The sequence below is a fragment of the Homalodisca vitripennis genome, chromosome X, assembly GCF_021130785.1.
Source record: "Homalodisca vitripennis isolate AUS2020 chromosome X, UT_GWSS_2.1, whole genome shotgun sequence".
Classification (NCBI taxonomy): domain Eukaryota; kingdom Metazoa; phylum Arthropoda; class Insecta; order Hemiptera; family Cicadellidae; genus Homalodisca; species Homalodisca vitripennis.
In genome coordinates this window covers 65,488,445-65,504,401 of record NC_060215.1, presented here as the reverse complement: position 1 = coordinate 65,504,401, position 15,957 = coordinate 65,488,445, and the positions used below count along the sequence as shown (strand labels likewise).

Sequence of the window (15,957 nt, the reverse complement as noted above, 5' to 3'; positions counted from 1 at the left end):
CTATAATCAAAATGGCTTCTCTTCAAAGTAACACCTTACGGAATAGATTGAAGTAAGACATGTCCGATATATTCCATAATAAATACAATGCATTCATATTTTAAGGTTATATTTGAACTAGGTACTTTTGGGTTTTAAATTGTTATCCTTTTCACTATCATTCCTAACAGCTTCAGCCTAAATTTTAAAATTAAGTTTATTATTACAAAAACAGACAACCAAAGTACTAGCTAAAAGAGTATTTCCCATATAAACATTAACCACCTGCGTGTGAAAGTGAGTTCCTTTATACAGGGTCTACAGAAAAGGGTGTCAAAAACTTCTGAGGCTGATAGTACTCATAATTTTAAACAAAACATGTCCTGTAAACATGCATTGAGAAATGTTTTGTTTAGCCAGTAGCAGCTATTGTATTTTTTAAATTTTTTATTAGCATCCCTAGAATTAGTAAGGCTACAGATACCAAACTTTGTACATAGATAGTGATAAATTAGAGGAAAATTAACACACATAATAGTGCGATTCATTTTGATATTAACAAAACAGCACCTGTTAAAAATCTGTTAAATCAAATAACAAAAAGACTAGTATACAAAATGTACAAGATACCAACTACTTTGCATTTTTTTATTACATTTCAAATGTTACTTCCTTCAACAAAATACGTCAACGCATAAGTGAGCACAAACACTTTAAAGGTATGCTTGCACAAGCTGGGCCCAACAAACATTTATTAAGTTGAAAGGTATCATCAATATCCAGTCTCTGGTAAGTAGTTTCTTGCCTATTTCATTTATAGGAATATTGCCTCTTGTACAATGTTTAAGGTCTTCAACAAGAGTGTCTACTAAATGAAAGTTCATCCTTCTTTTGTTGGATGTCAAATAGATGTTGAATTTATCATTTTATCATTTATACAGTTAAATGTCATTTTAACAGGAAGACATTTCAAAATAGAAGAAAATATCTTCATGTTTCATCAAATAGAAGAATGTTTCTTTTTCCATTGGTAAAGTTTAAAGGGAAAAACATCAATAAAATATAATGCCAATAAGGAAAATTTACCTCACAATTTAAGTTGGTTATTATTCTATATTTCTGTTTGTGTTTTGTTTATATTTGCATTTATTAAATTTTTATGAATGCTAATATAGCCTAATTTAATATCAATAAATATTGACTCACAAGAAGTACTTTCTCCGCCGTAACTCGGACCCACATATCTCACTTACCAGGCAAGCACTACTATAATACAGAATCTTGACTTTGTGATTCAATTATTTTTTATTTCACCATTTCTGTCACACATGCGTTCATTACTGACTTAGTAAATGACAATTATATCAGGTCAGTGCTGAAGATTACTAAAATAGTGTGTTTACGTTCTTAAATACTAAATATAAAGCATCAATAGACATCCACATTCCAACTATCTGGTAATAAATATGGGGTAGGTGACCAAGGATACTCCACAGCTATGGTTGGTTTAAGTTTCCTAGTAAAAATGCATATTTGACACATACCTCTAAATTCTGTTAAAATCTATATTTTGAATAGAGATAAAATCAGCTTTACTGATGAGTGATACAAGCACAAATATTTTTATTGATTTGTATTATACAAATCAATTAGAAATACAACTATACAAATTTAATGTAACTATTATAATGCACACGTTTTATTTTAAATAAAACATTAATCTACCAAATTTCCAATACAGAACAATAATTAAAAAACCTTTTGCAAAATAATACCTGAAAATTTAGCTACTTTTTCTGATGCAGTATAACATACCAAGCTACAAAACAGTACAAACAATATTAACAAAATAATTAGCACTATATATATTTTCACAGTTTTCTAAATAAATGTAGTAGTATCTTAAAGCACATTTTTCTTTACTTTTGCTCAAAAAACCTCTTTGAATTGCAAAAATGTTTGGTTACAAATTAAGTATTGTCTGCAACCAGTTTGAAGAATACTATGCAAAGCATTCTATAAACTACGTGACTTACCGTTCCTGCAGTGTCCAATATTTCCAACATGCACTGCTGTCCATCTACTTCAACTTGTTTGCGGTAACTGTCCTCAATGGTGGGGTCATATTTTTCTACAAAAATTCCCTGAACAAATTGTACTGTAAGAGCAGACTTCCCCACTCCTCCACTGCCCAACACAACGATTTTGTACTCACGCATCCTCTCACTGAAACAGATACTTCAGCTCAACACTGACGTGTAGCTTTACCAGTACACACAAAAATATTTTACACAGGGAATGTTTCTTTATGAAACTTCTAGATGTTAATAACTAATCCTCTTAATATTTTGCCCAAGCTGATAAACCTTCGAGGCCGGCTGTCGATTAAAGGCCACAAAGCTCTCTGTGGTTCACAGATATTGCCACTGCTTTTTTGACCTTTTTGTAACTTTAACCTTTATTCACAATTCAAGAGGCACTGAAAATATAAAAAAATCACACTAACTAAGCTGATGGCTGCACTCATGTTGTGTTTGTAAAATCTCTGTTCCTAGCAGCACGTTTATTCATAACAATGCATTTTCATAATACATGAATTGAACGATTCTGAATGTGTACAACAATATGACTTATCAAAATAAACAACAACTTATTTAGGAAGACCGAGCTAGTGATGTTAAATCAGAGTAAAAACTCTTCGGAAAAGTGTTAAATAGCAGTAGGCCAAACTGGCAAAGTGAATTGTTTGGATTACACACTTTAAATAGTAATGAAAAGGACATTGAACAATTTGTGGGGATATAAATAAAACAAGATGATGTAAGTACTAGGATTACCATATTACAGGACTTTTAGTGTAAAATAATAGCTCCGGGAAATTTCCACGAAAAACTAAACATTCATCTTTTGTAACTTACCTACACAAATGCGTTAAATACTGGTAATGTTTTTGTGAAATTGTACTTGAAAACGAACACTATTTGTTTGTAACTGTAAAGCCAAAGCTAAACCCACTATACCTTTAGTCTATTATTACTCTTTGGCTTCGTTTTGGTGGGAAACTTCATTACCTTCATCTATGTTAAATGATATATATAGGTCTTCTTCTGTAAAAAGTGTATACTTATTTAAAATAATCTTCTTCTGGTCTAGGATATTTCTGGCACTATAGTAGCCTTTGCTGGTCAAGGAAGTTGTTTTGAAAGGTCTATTTCGGTCAAAAAGTTACAACTTCCTATTGGAATCTACTTCCGGTACCGTATTGGCGTTTGTACTGTTACCCTGACCAAGAACATATATACAGAAATTTATTACTCTTTTAATGCTAAAAATTAGGCTTAGTAGCATCTATTTATATTTGTGGTACTTTGTAGGGCCTACTCTTATTTGTTTATATAATTCATGTAAACCTGAAATATAATAATTAACTACAGGCTATTTAGTACAGTTATTTTATTAATGAAAAATTTAATTTAATCAGTTTTACTTATAACTTACATGCATTATAAGTTTACTTTGTAACTTTATTCTAATTAATCTTTCTAATATATTTTTTCATGTTTATCATCTTTATTACTTTAAAAAATTGACTATTGTATTTGGTGTGTTGGTATTGTCTTGTTTATTGTGGAATACATTGCTTTGTTGCTGTAATTAAGAGGATAATCAGTATATATTTGATGAAATAAAAAATGTATAGGCTTAGGAATTGCTAATTAGGAAGTTACTAATTTATATTAGTATTATTATTATTTATAGCATCAATGTACATTTGTTACTAATGATGTTGGTTGTACACAACAAAATAAACATTACAGAGTATGGCCTTGACCTAGTTAGTTACTGAATTTAATATATAATTATTAATAGCCTAAATCTGGATATTTTGGGAAAACTCAGGATTATAGCTTAATCGATTTTAAGGAACTAAATTTCACGTTGTTGGCCTAATTCTGAAAATTCAAATTTATTAAAACATGAAAAATACACAATAATAAATCAAACAAATTTTCAAACTAAGTGCAAGACGGAAGCTATTTCTCTATTATAGGCCTAAAAATTACTAACTTTCCTTTACAAGCCTGTAATAACTTTAATTCTGGAAATTGTTAGTAATACAGAATTTAAAAGCATTAAGGTGTGCATACATTTCTTAATTACATTATTGATTTTTCAGTTCTATTATTAACTTAAGACAGATCATTATGCACAAAACTGCAAAATGTTACATGTCTCTTTTCCTACGTCTTGTATTAACCTAACATAATTGCAACACAAAATGGCTTGCAAGACTACTACTAACAAAAGCAAGTCAGATCTACCAAACAATAGTTTTCAGCAATATTAATGAGGACTACAAAATAGTATATGATTTGCAAAATTTTAATGAGATATATATCAGCTTCAATATTAAAATTTGCTAGGGTTTTCAGAGTGTCTACAGATACTTACGAGTAGGGCTAACATAGATTAGATATTTCACTAACATCATGAATTAACTTTGACTCTTAACTTGATTTAGCACATACATCCTAATTATACCTTAATCATAAAAAATGTAATTGGATACATTCCTACCTCATTTATCTTAACACATAACAAAAAAAAGTAAATGAAAGTTGATCACCTACCATAGCCTGTCATGTGTACAATATAAACATAGCTCTTTGTTTAAAGTTTGTTATTGACAACGGATTGTTTGAGAGGATAGTAGTATTTCAGATATTTGACATTACTAGTATAGTATGTTACGTTGTAAAATACTAGGTTTTGATGATTGACGTTTATGTATTCAGTTTTTTTTACATACGAAGAAGAGGATATTTCAATCCTCAAAATGTAGTGTTATACGTTTTTAACATAGGATATAACAATGGCAAATGAAAACTTTGCTGTTAAACACAAGATAGCCTAAGTTATACAATGACAATTTAAATTTGGATGGGTTTTAGACTACTAAAAAAAACATTTACAGTAATTCATAACTGATATTGTAGGACACACTTCTTTGTAAAAATGTTGTATCATATCATAAATGTAAGTTGGTTCATAAAATTCAACCATAGCCTATGCAACCAAATCACCAGGCTAATTAATTATAATTTAAAAATAAGATATGATATGTTTAGTTTAGATATGTAGTAAAGAAATTAAATTTTACTTTGAGTTTTCTTTACTATAAAATATTTAAAGCCTGCAAATTTTGGGAAAACCCCCACTTCAATACACTTGTAGGAAAACAGGGTTACATTGGGCTAAACCACTGACAAGTTGATAATCATATATAAAATTATTTATAATCTATACTTAAATTAACTACTTACCAATTTTTTGAGGCAATGTCGCCGGTCGTAAAATCCAAATAACTTTCAAGTTAAACCCAATACTAGTAAAGGCTGAAGGTTTTATGATCTCACTCCGCCATAATCTTGCCACCGACGACAATGTTCTATGACTAACAACTACTCATCTGAGCTACAAAGTGTTACTAACATTTATATGAAACACAGGAGCATTTTTTATGAACTTTAATGGTAGGCAAATCACCAACAATGCACAAAATAATATGCAGTCCTTCCAAACCCTCTATTAACTACAGTAAAGGTAACCGTTATCTTGGGCGATGGCTTCACAACTTCCGCTGACGCAACGCTTGCGCTGAAATGAATGTTTATACTCACTCAGAGCAGTATAATAATGTACTGTATTTAGATAAAAGTCAAAGATACTGAACTATTGAACTTTTTTACATATACATTACAGTAATTCTTCTTTATTCCCATACGCATAGTAAAATTATTTTTAAATAGGTCTTGTGATTTGCACGTATAGTAAAAAATTTAGATATTATATTTAAAACAACGACCAACAGTAAAAAGCGAATATATACTGTATGTTTAACGATGACCTATAATAGAAAAATTGGCTAGTGACATGGTGTTGTAATCTATGAACTTTGTCTTTCATTAGCTAAGATTCATTTTTCAGTTAATATTTCATCAACTAGGAACAACAAAAGAAAATGCTATTTAGACAATGAATTCATTTACAGTTTTTCAATCAAATATAATAGCAGTAACGTGGGCTGAACGTTGTCAAAAGACCGAACAGCACGGAAGAGAAGTAACTTGTTTACGGAGCAATTGTATAAGAGAAAGAGTGAGAGTGAAAGTAAACTGACCAAAAAGTATGTAAATGGGGCCCAATATAATTTTAATTAAATAAAAATAAATAGAGTCAAGTGGTCGAAGCCTTTAATTAAAAATGTCAAAATATCAATTTGCTTTGAGCCAAACTTATTACTAATCACCAACCCCTTCTTGAAGCATACTATAAAGTAGTTGTATTTTTTGAAATAAATCTCATATCTGATATTAATAATTCGAAACGGGTGTCCACATGCCCACGGATCACGGGTTTGTATGAGTAGGGGGGAGTCACCACCGTTAGGTCGTTTTCCTTCTTTCGTGCACCTCTAAAGCACCACCCGCAATGTTAACACCCTCTAATCAGGGAACAACGATTCCCAGCAAACGGACAGCCATCGTGATTTTATTAAAGATACTACCAAAAAAATGGAGATCGAGCTTGCTCATTTCAAATCAACCTGCTGACTGCCCAGACGTGATATGTTACAATTATCTAATCACAAAACTATAGTTGGAGGAGTTATCGTTCCTGTTCGGAATAATTTATAATGTTGCAAATTTACATATTCCTCATATAATAATACAAAATAATACGATGCTACAATTAAACTTAAAAAATTATTCTACGTGATGTGTATTGTCCATTTACCTTCAAATCAACAGACTACCCATCTCCTTCATTCTTCATATGCCCTAAATATGCTAATTAACAATTTCCTGTCGAAACCATCAGTAACTGATGATGAGTTCAATTTACCTTATCTGCACGGCCCTTCTGTCAGAAAAGTCACCTAATACCACTTTGCATCTATGAACCTATTGGTATTTACACCTAAACAATTAAATCATACAATAATAAGTGGGTTATGTTTTTAGACTTGTTTGTTTTCAGCTGATGTTATTTCGTAGGATAAGTGTAACCCCCCTGCCCTTGAAGTTAATTTTGTGACTTGGTTTAAGATCTTGTGCACGTATTTAGTAGGCTGCAGCCTCCTGAAAATCCTGAATTCTAAATCAATATGGTCACTTTGGCAGAAGATGAAACTCTACAAATCTTGTTATGTCACATAATCATATTATTTCGGCCTTTTCAAGTTTATATCAAGTTCATGCATATTACATGGAAGTTCAAAGGCATTTTATTGAGTAAGAAACAAACACCTGATCGCCAAGCTTCATAGCCTTGGAGTGAGTAGTACACTATATCTACTTCTAGGTTCTAAAGTTGTCCTACAGCTACAACTCACTGTCAATCTCCTTTATTAGTACAACTCGTATTTGACCATATTAGTGAATTGTAACTATATTATTTCTCCTTGAAAGTTCTACATTTTAAATTTTATGCGAAGGAGTGCATCAATCGTTTATCACAGGCTGAAGGTCAAAGAAGGCAGCACAAAAAAGTAAAGGAGTGTATTAGACTTATAATATTACATTTATTGTCGTATATGTGTATTATTGTTTTATATATATATATATATATATATATATATATATATATATATATATATATATACATTTATTTATTTATTTATTTATATTTATTTGACTGGAACATAGCAGAAAACACATACTAAGATAAAACTATACCCAATTAAGTGTCACTGCTGGTATTACAGCATAGGAAACAGAGTCGTATATATTTAGGCAGTTGTCAATTTAGGCGTGTTTTAGCATCTCAGCATTGTTACCTGTTACATCGGATCGGCTAAGATATACTGGGTGAGACTGGAATGTCCGTTTTTACGTCAATTGGTCCTTTTTACGGTTAACTTCTTTAATGTGTAACAAGCTGCTTTACGGAGAAACTTTTGTGCGGTTGTGCTGGCGTACTCTGCCACCGTGCAACATCACGTGTAAACATCTACAGATAGTAGTGTTACATATATACCAAGAGTGGGGTGCATTAATTTCAATGACTTGCTTTAACCCGATCCCAGCTTTATACTGCTGGCCCACCAAGCAGAAGCTGATAGCTTATATCAGAGAAGAACGTACTAATAGAAGAAATAATGTTAACTTCAAGCCAATCTCCGGCAAAGTAGTAGAATAATACAGCCCATGATACGCTAAGACTTGATGTGTGTGTGTGTTTCATGAGCTAAAAAGTTTAATCTGGAATCAAAAGCAACGGCAGAGTATTTCATCGCTCTTTTCTTCACAACCGGTTATATAATGAGATAACATGGTAGGAAGCTGCTTAATAAAGTTCTTGCTATTTATAAATCAATTAACATTACTTTTATCTATATCAATCGGAATTTGACACTTTAGAGCTATGGGAGAAAGTTTGTCCATCTGCAGCTGCATTATGGCCCGAGGTAAAGCTGGCCACATGCTGTGACACATCAACATGGGGCCGCCGGCATACAGTGATAATGTAACCCATAGAATAGTCGGTATATCTTTGATGTACATAAGGTAAAGAGCTGCCCCAGAATACTGCCTTAAGGCACTCCGTCATCGATTGATCAAAAGGTCGATAGCTCACCATCCACAAAAGTGCGGAATCATCTGCACGCCAGATACAATTTTTAAAATATGCTACGGGTTTCTGTAACTGTGATTGGGCGGTCTTATACATCAAGCAATTGTCCCAGACCTTATCAATTGTTAACGTCATCAAAAATTTACTATAGTACATATTTTAATTTGCCTATTTCACCAGTTTGTTGAAGACTCTTACAAATTGAGATTATCCAGAACAGGGAGATTGGAAGAAAAATCTCAGTAACCTTTTTGTGGCTTTCCAGTTACTGGGAAATAGCGGAGATGAAATTCTGAATGAAACACTGTAGCTAGTCAGAGGAGAAGCGTTTATAGTGCTGCTCTCAAAACCCTAGAACTAATACCATCGGTCCCTGAAGCCTTCCGTGGTTTCATTCATATGAAGACTATTTCCGTTTATGCACGAGAAATGGCTGGCTTACTTTTACCATTTCCGTTGTAGTTTTTTCAAAATACTCTGTAAAATATTTACCGTGTTTTTCATTGTACATTACAGCGTGCGATTTGACCTGCTACCCAGTGGAATCGGCGAACCATTTCTTGCTGCGCAACGCCTAAGCAGTACGCCTGGCGCCGCCATCCATGAAATCAAATTAAGCTAGATTGTAGTTTTGACTTTCACTACTATGATCACAAAATGAGCGTTTTCACGTTATGGCTGTAGAATGAAGGTCCCTTTGGCAGTTGCGCTTCTCGATTGACGGAGTACGTGACTGGCAGTCCTTACCTAGTAGTCCACTAGACAGCAGCCTCTGGTTCCACTGTAAAGGGGTCCACCAAGGAATGTAGCCATAACAACAGTAGGCAATGATACTTTGGAGCAAGAAGATGAAACTGAGTTTAGGCCGGCTTCGAGTTTATATAGGCCATTCACGTGATTTCCGCGGATTATTCCACTTCAATTTGGAAGTCATTTTTGTAATTGTGCGATTTCCCAATCAAATGTCAGAAATGCATTTACACGATAAAATACATTTGATGATGAACAGCATGTATTATAAACGCCTTAATTCATTCGATAAACTTTCGTCGGAATGAACACCTCTCTTTAAAGGCATGGATGAAAGCATACTCCTAAGAGCAGGTAAAATGCAAGTGTTAATAAGCTACCGTACTGTGTCTCCCGGAAGTATCTAGTTATCTATACCTCTATTGTTGTATACATGTAATTCTCGGCTATTGGTCAAGGCACATTTAAACATAAAATACAAAGTTGTTTCAAAAAATAGAGGCCTGGCAATGTCAAAAGTTACGCAACGTTTTTTTTAAAACTGGCCCGCACGATTCTCTAAATTTAATATTGGAATAATGAGATTTGCTTGATTTTTGCAATGTTAACGCTCTCAATATCTGGCCATTTGCACGTCCCCCAATACCAAATCCGTAGGGAAGGTAGGAATAAATAAAGCCATTGTAAGCTACTAAAACACCTGTATAGGACAATATTTCGCTAAGACCTCAAAACATAAATGCCTGAGTTTAATTTGGAAGAAATTTAAATGTGAATGTTCCGTGTCAAGGTAAATTCTAAGGAATTACGAGACGTAGAGACTTCTAATGTAGTATTTTAGTTACTAGCATGATGGAATGTCCATCCTTAAACTGCACAGAACAAAAAATTCTAAACGTTAGATTTGGAAGAGTTTGCGTAAGGATTGAAGCTGTGAAAACGGTCAATCCTTTTGGTGTAACAAAAACGTTTTAGTACACTGAAAAATTTAATTAAAGCAGAGATTCGTATCATCATCATAGACGTGTGCAGGACAGTAGTGGAGGTGCTATGCAGATAAATTGAATCCTTTAGTGAGTGATACATTTTATCTACTTATAATGTCAGTAGACAGTATATAGACAATGTATACAGATTATTGCAATGTAGAAGAAGAAGTTAACGAGTATTCCGCTGTGACCCTAGTAGGAGACTTTAACCTGTCAAGTGCTGACTGGTTAAATATGACCAACCTCAGTGGACTGTATGATACTGCTCAAAGCATGATTGGCCTAGCGTCAACATACCATCTCAAACAGCGCAACTTCGGTCCTAATGAGAGAAGAGTTTTCCTTGATTTAGTATTAAAAACTAAAAGAGATCTCAATGTCACACCAGCCAAAACACCAGACAGACGTCACCCCCCTCTTGAGATGGCACTAAGGGTTTCCACCTTTCGCTCGAGACACGGCTCGTACACGCTTAATTTTAGGGAGTGTAATCTTCTGAACGTTGCTGCATGGTTACAGACTGTCGACTATCCAACGGCATCCGGAGATGGCAAAGACAAATTCAATACTTTTTATGCCAACTTCGGAGAAGTAATAAAGCAGAATTGTGCGAAGAAGTTTGTGAGTAAGGTCGATTTTCAAAGGTGGTTTAACAAGGAACTGAAAGAACTAGTAATCGGAAAGAAGGTGGCTTACAAGAGATAAAAAAATGTCACTAAGGGAAGAAGACTATTAGAAAGTTCAAGATCTCAGAGGAAAATATAAGAATCATGCAAGGGAATGTTATAATGTTTATATTGAGCAACTCAATGCAGGCATACCTTCCAACATAAAGGCTTTTTGGAGTCACATGAATAATACCAGGAAGCAGTCTCGTTTCCCCTCCAAATTACATTTGGATGGTAATGTGGCCCATAACCCTGAGCAGATGTGTGACCTCTTGCCCAATTTTTCTCCTCTGTGTACAGGTTTCCACGCTCTTCACCTTCTAACTATGACTTCAGAACTAACGTATCTATTCCGTCATGTTTTTTTACCTGTACCGATGTAGAGAGGAGGTTGGCTAGTCTAGATCGCAATAAGGGCTTAGGTCCAGACGGGATACCCCCTGACATCTTTGTTCAGCCATATTGGCTCCTCATTTGACTGTATACTTCAACTTGTTGATGGAAAATGGAATCTTTTCACCAAATCTGAAACTCGGATATATTACACCTTTATTCAAGTCTGGTGATCCATCAAATGTATGTAATTACTGGCTAGTCGTCCTCCAATCTTTAATTGCTAAAGTCTTTGAAGAGATAGTTCTTGAAAATATTAGTTTTAATTTTAAGAGCTACATTGCTCCAGAGTAGCATGGGTTTCACAAGGGAATATCAATAACAACCAATCTTGCAATCTTACAGAATTTTATAATGTCTGCTATCTACAGAGGACACCAAGTTGACTGCATTTACTTAGATTTCTCGAAGGCATTCGAAGGGGTTAGCGATGGACACCTGGTTCAGAAGTTGAGTGTTTTTGGAATTAATGGCCAACTGATGCAATGGCCAAATATTTATCTGAATGATAGATGGCTTATTGTAAATTTCGGTGGGACACAGTCATACAGGATTTCAGCTCTGTCTGGGATACCTCAGGGTTCGCTACTGGGGCCTATAAGTTTTAACCTATTTGTTAATGACATTGTGGCGAACCTACCAGCCAGGTGTTTATTATTTGCGGACGACATTAAAATCTTTAGTGAAATCACCTCTATCGATGATGTTAACATCCTTCAGGCTAGCCTTGACATGATAACGAATTGGTGCTTCAAAAGATGAGATAGATGTGAACGCTCAGAAGTGTCTTACAATGACATATCACCGGATTATATCGCCTGTGGAACATATATATTGTATCAGTGGTTGTGTCCTGAAGAGGGTCAAGAGGGTAACTGATTTGGGAGTAGGCATGTTCCTAACCTAAATGTTGAAGAACATCTACTGCATGTGTCTAAGAAGGCGAATTCGGTTCTTAGGATTTGTGGTTAGAACTTCAAAATATTGCTTTTCTGCCTTAGCCCTGAATTTCTTTTTTGTTTCCCTGGTGCGTCCTCGCCTGGAGTATAGATCAGTGATTTGGAATCCTTATCAAATTGGACACCGCTCACTTCTAGAGGGAGTTCAGACAAAGCTGATAAGACACATTGGAATCCGACTTGGTTATAAATTTGCTGAAGTACCCAAGGAACGGTTGTGGCTAGACCTCCAGCTACCTTCCCTGGAGCTAGACGATTTAGGCTTGACTTTACGTTTTAGTTCAAGCAGATTAATGGCTTTATTGACTACCCAGAACTTCTGGAACTGGTTGATGTTAGAGCCACGAGATCAACTAGATCACAGGTATGATTTACTAGACGTAAGTATTCTACAGCTTATGGCTGTAATAGCACTATTCCCAGAATCCTCAGAGCTGGCAACACTATGTAGACGCAGGTGAACTTCTTTGGGCAGTCGACAGATTACTTCAGGAGGAAACTGGAGGATGAAACATCTGCTGATTGTGAAATTCGATTCTGGAAATGCACTTGTGGTTTACCATTTGGTGAAGAATTGCATGTGACCCTGCACATACTTGGATGTAATGTTGTTACTTTGTTGTCATCTGGTGGATGTATTGGTGTTTATTCGGCTGTTTATATTTACCAGTGTATTGATGTTTTTGCTAGGAATTGTGTTTGCCTAAATTAAGGTAATATTATACGTAGTTATCTACTGTGTTCTGTATATTTATTTATATTTTGTTGTTGATTGTTTTGTTGATTTGGAAATTTACAGAACCTATTTTCTTTTGCATGCTCCACTTTGGGGCTATGTTGTAGATGTAGATGGTAAGTCATTATTGGATATACTAAGTTTAGTTAATCATTTAGCAGCTCAATAATTATGTTCTTTGCCATAGTTTGTTCAAAATATAATAAAATTGATTTTCTCTCTTCCTGTGCTGCAGACAGGGATGTTTTTAGGATGATGTAGTGTTATATTGGATTAGGCTAATGGTATGTTGCACTTGCATTTTGTAATTTATGAATGTAGTCATTTAAGAAGTAAATTGTAAAATGTATAAATGGCACTGACCGTTGAAATAAATAAATAGACCTACTAATCAGTTTGTTTAATGAATGTAACCAACTTTGGTTTTTAGAATTGTATTTACATCCCAGTACACAGAACAATATTAGTAGAAACAGGGTGTTGAGTTTTATCAAGGTGTACTGTAAACAAATCAAGATAAAAAGGGTTAGAGTTTATTATTTTGTAGTTGAAACAAACAAAGTCAAGAAGAAAGTAGCACACGTCTCTTACACGTTGATGTTTCACGTCAATTTATAGTCATCCGACGGTCGAATGCAACACTGTTCTTGAAGATGTCAATTATATCACATGTTCTTACGTTAGCAGCCAGTTCTTGTTCCACAAACGGAATCATCAAGTTTTCTAAACGATTTTGACGCATTGTAGATCTGAGCTTGGATTTCATGGCTCTAAGTTTTCAAAGACCGAGAACCTCGTTGGAACTTGGATAACCAATCCATCCATTCCGGAACACTTTTAGGCGGAACATGCGTATAAGTATTCCTATGCTTCTTTGATTTCAAAAGCTTAAATTCGACCGCTATTTCTGCAGAATTGACATTGAATTGTTTTGCGAAAATTTTAAAATCCTTATTTTCACACTTAAAACAGCGATTCAGATTTAATTCCATCGATATTCCTGTAGAGAAGATCACTCTTTTGTTTCTTCATCAAATTGGGTATTCAGATGTTTTACAAGGAATCTAAAACAGGGCAATAAGTTTAAACAATCAATTATCCTTTTTTGTGGACGTGTAGAAAGGGATAGAACAGCAATTAGTGTCTTTTAATAGGACTTCCTTACCCAAACATTTGGAATTTCAATATCTGTGTGTAATACATTTCCTTTTTTTATAAGAATATCCTCAAATTGTTCTTCACTATTTCTCATTTTTACCAAAGCAAGGTCTAAGCTTTCAATATTATAAACTGCTTTTCTAAGGTCTATTTTATAGCTTTGCAGAGCTTCTCTCTATTTCAGAACAAGCTGAAGTACGGGATGCATAATTTACAAAGATAAAACCGATTAAAAGACTTCACTTGTAGCAAAACACCTTTACCGGTAGCCCCAGCTTTTGAACATGTATTTAGACTGCATAACTCTTCAATGGAATTTATAATGTCATGTTAGTGAACATAAATTACAGACGCCGCATCTGAACGACAGACCCATCTAGTGTTTGAAAGGGATTTCAGAGGCTTTATTTTAATTGCTGGTTGTTTGACGACGTTCTCAAAGACTATATGCGTCTTTAGACTATCTTCATGTTTTCAATGCACAATTCGAAATTTGAACAGCTGAATTAGTTTAGAAACTGAATTCGTTAAAAGAATGTTCATTTTACTTAGAACTGGAAAATTTTAGAATGGCTGATAGTATATAAGTCATATGTATATGATCATTTTTATAGCAGTTACTTTGGAAATTTTCAGCCAGTAAAGGAAAAACGTTCGTATACAATTAAAAAAATGACCAATATAGCCACAGGCTACACAACAAATTATTTCTTGGTTAGTAACATCGGCGTAGAACTGATATCTGGCTGATATCAACGGAATGATTCTAGAAAGCTCTTTCTCTACTACATACCAGGAACGTTGAGACTACCGGTCTTTTTTGCCTTTGTACGGGATGTGCTTGAGGTACTTACAAAACCATACTCAGCTTTGGTGGGCCTCGGAAAAGATATTCGGTCGGGCCCCGTCATGTCCTGCCACCGCGCTCGTCCACACGGTCCCTTCAATTTTATCATGTCTTTGACTTTATTGTTAATCATTTCCTAAATATTTTTGAAAATGCCTACGGAGATACAATCGCCAGGCAAGTATTTAAGCACGTGATATTCTGGGCAAGAATTGTGGGCGGCAAAATCGTAAATTTTAATTTTCACAATCATAATACAATTTTTGCAAAACATTAAAATAATTATAATACGTGATGTTATATTGCTCATGAGTCATGCTAGTATAAGGCTGTCTTAAAAAGGCGGTGCACTACGATGTACATATATTTGTGTATATCAACAGATATTGTTCTAAAAAATACGCCGCCGTCGCGCCGCTAACCGCTTTTCTACTCTCTGATAAAAAAGTTTAGAAAACCAAGTTTAAACCACGAACTATCTAGTAAAGCTACATTTAAATCATTAAAATGTTGCTTGTTTATTTCTGAGTTTATACATATAAAGCAAATCATTTAAAAAATATAACTTCAACTTTTTATTTCGGTAACAACGAATAAAGGTTCCGGTTTTTGGCATTTTTCAACCATGAACATTTATATTTCGGAAATTTGTGATATGATTTTTATAAAAGATAGTTACAGGTGTAATAATTTTGAGTATGTAATTTTGGAAATTTAGAACTACACTATTACAAGTTATTATCAAATAACAATCAACTTTTATTCTTGATCGGGTGGTTAGATTCGGTATGGTTACGTTATGGAGCTCTTACCTTGGGTTATAATTTGAAAAAACATTATC

General features: G+C 34.2%; 1 protein-coding gene across 1 annotated transcript in view; it reads right to left on the bottom strand.

The window, feature by feature from the left end:
• Positions 1-5,647, bottom strand: part of LOC124369099 (ras-related protein Rap1) — a 33,782-nt gene extending 28,135 nt beyond the window's left edge. The window contains exons 1-2 of the mRNA XM_046826839.1: positions 5,304-5,647; positions 2,016-2,205 (exon numbers count right to left, since the gene is read on the bottom strand). Coding sequence (XP_046682795.1) covers positions 2,016-2,198 — 183 coding nt within the window. The 5' untranslated portion in view covers positions 2,199-2,205; positions 5,304-5,647. The remainder of the gene's footprint in view (positions 1-2,015; positions 2,206-5,303) is intronic.
• Positions 5,648-15,957: the final 10,310 nt, after the last annotated feature.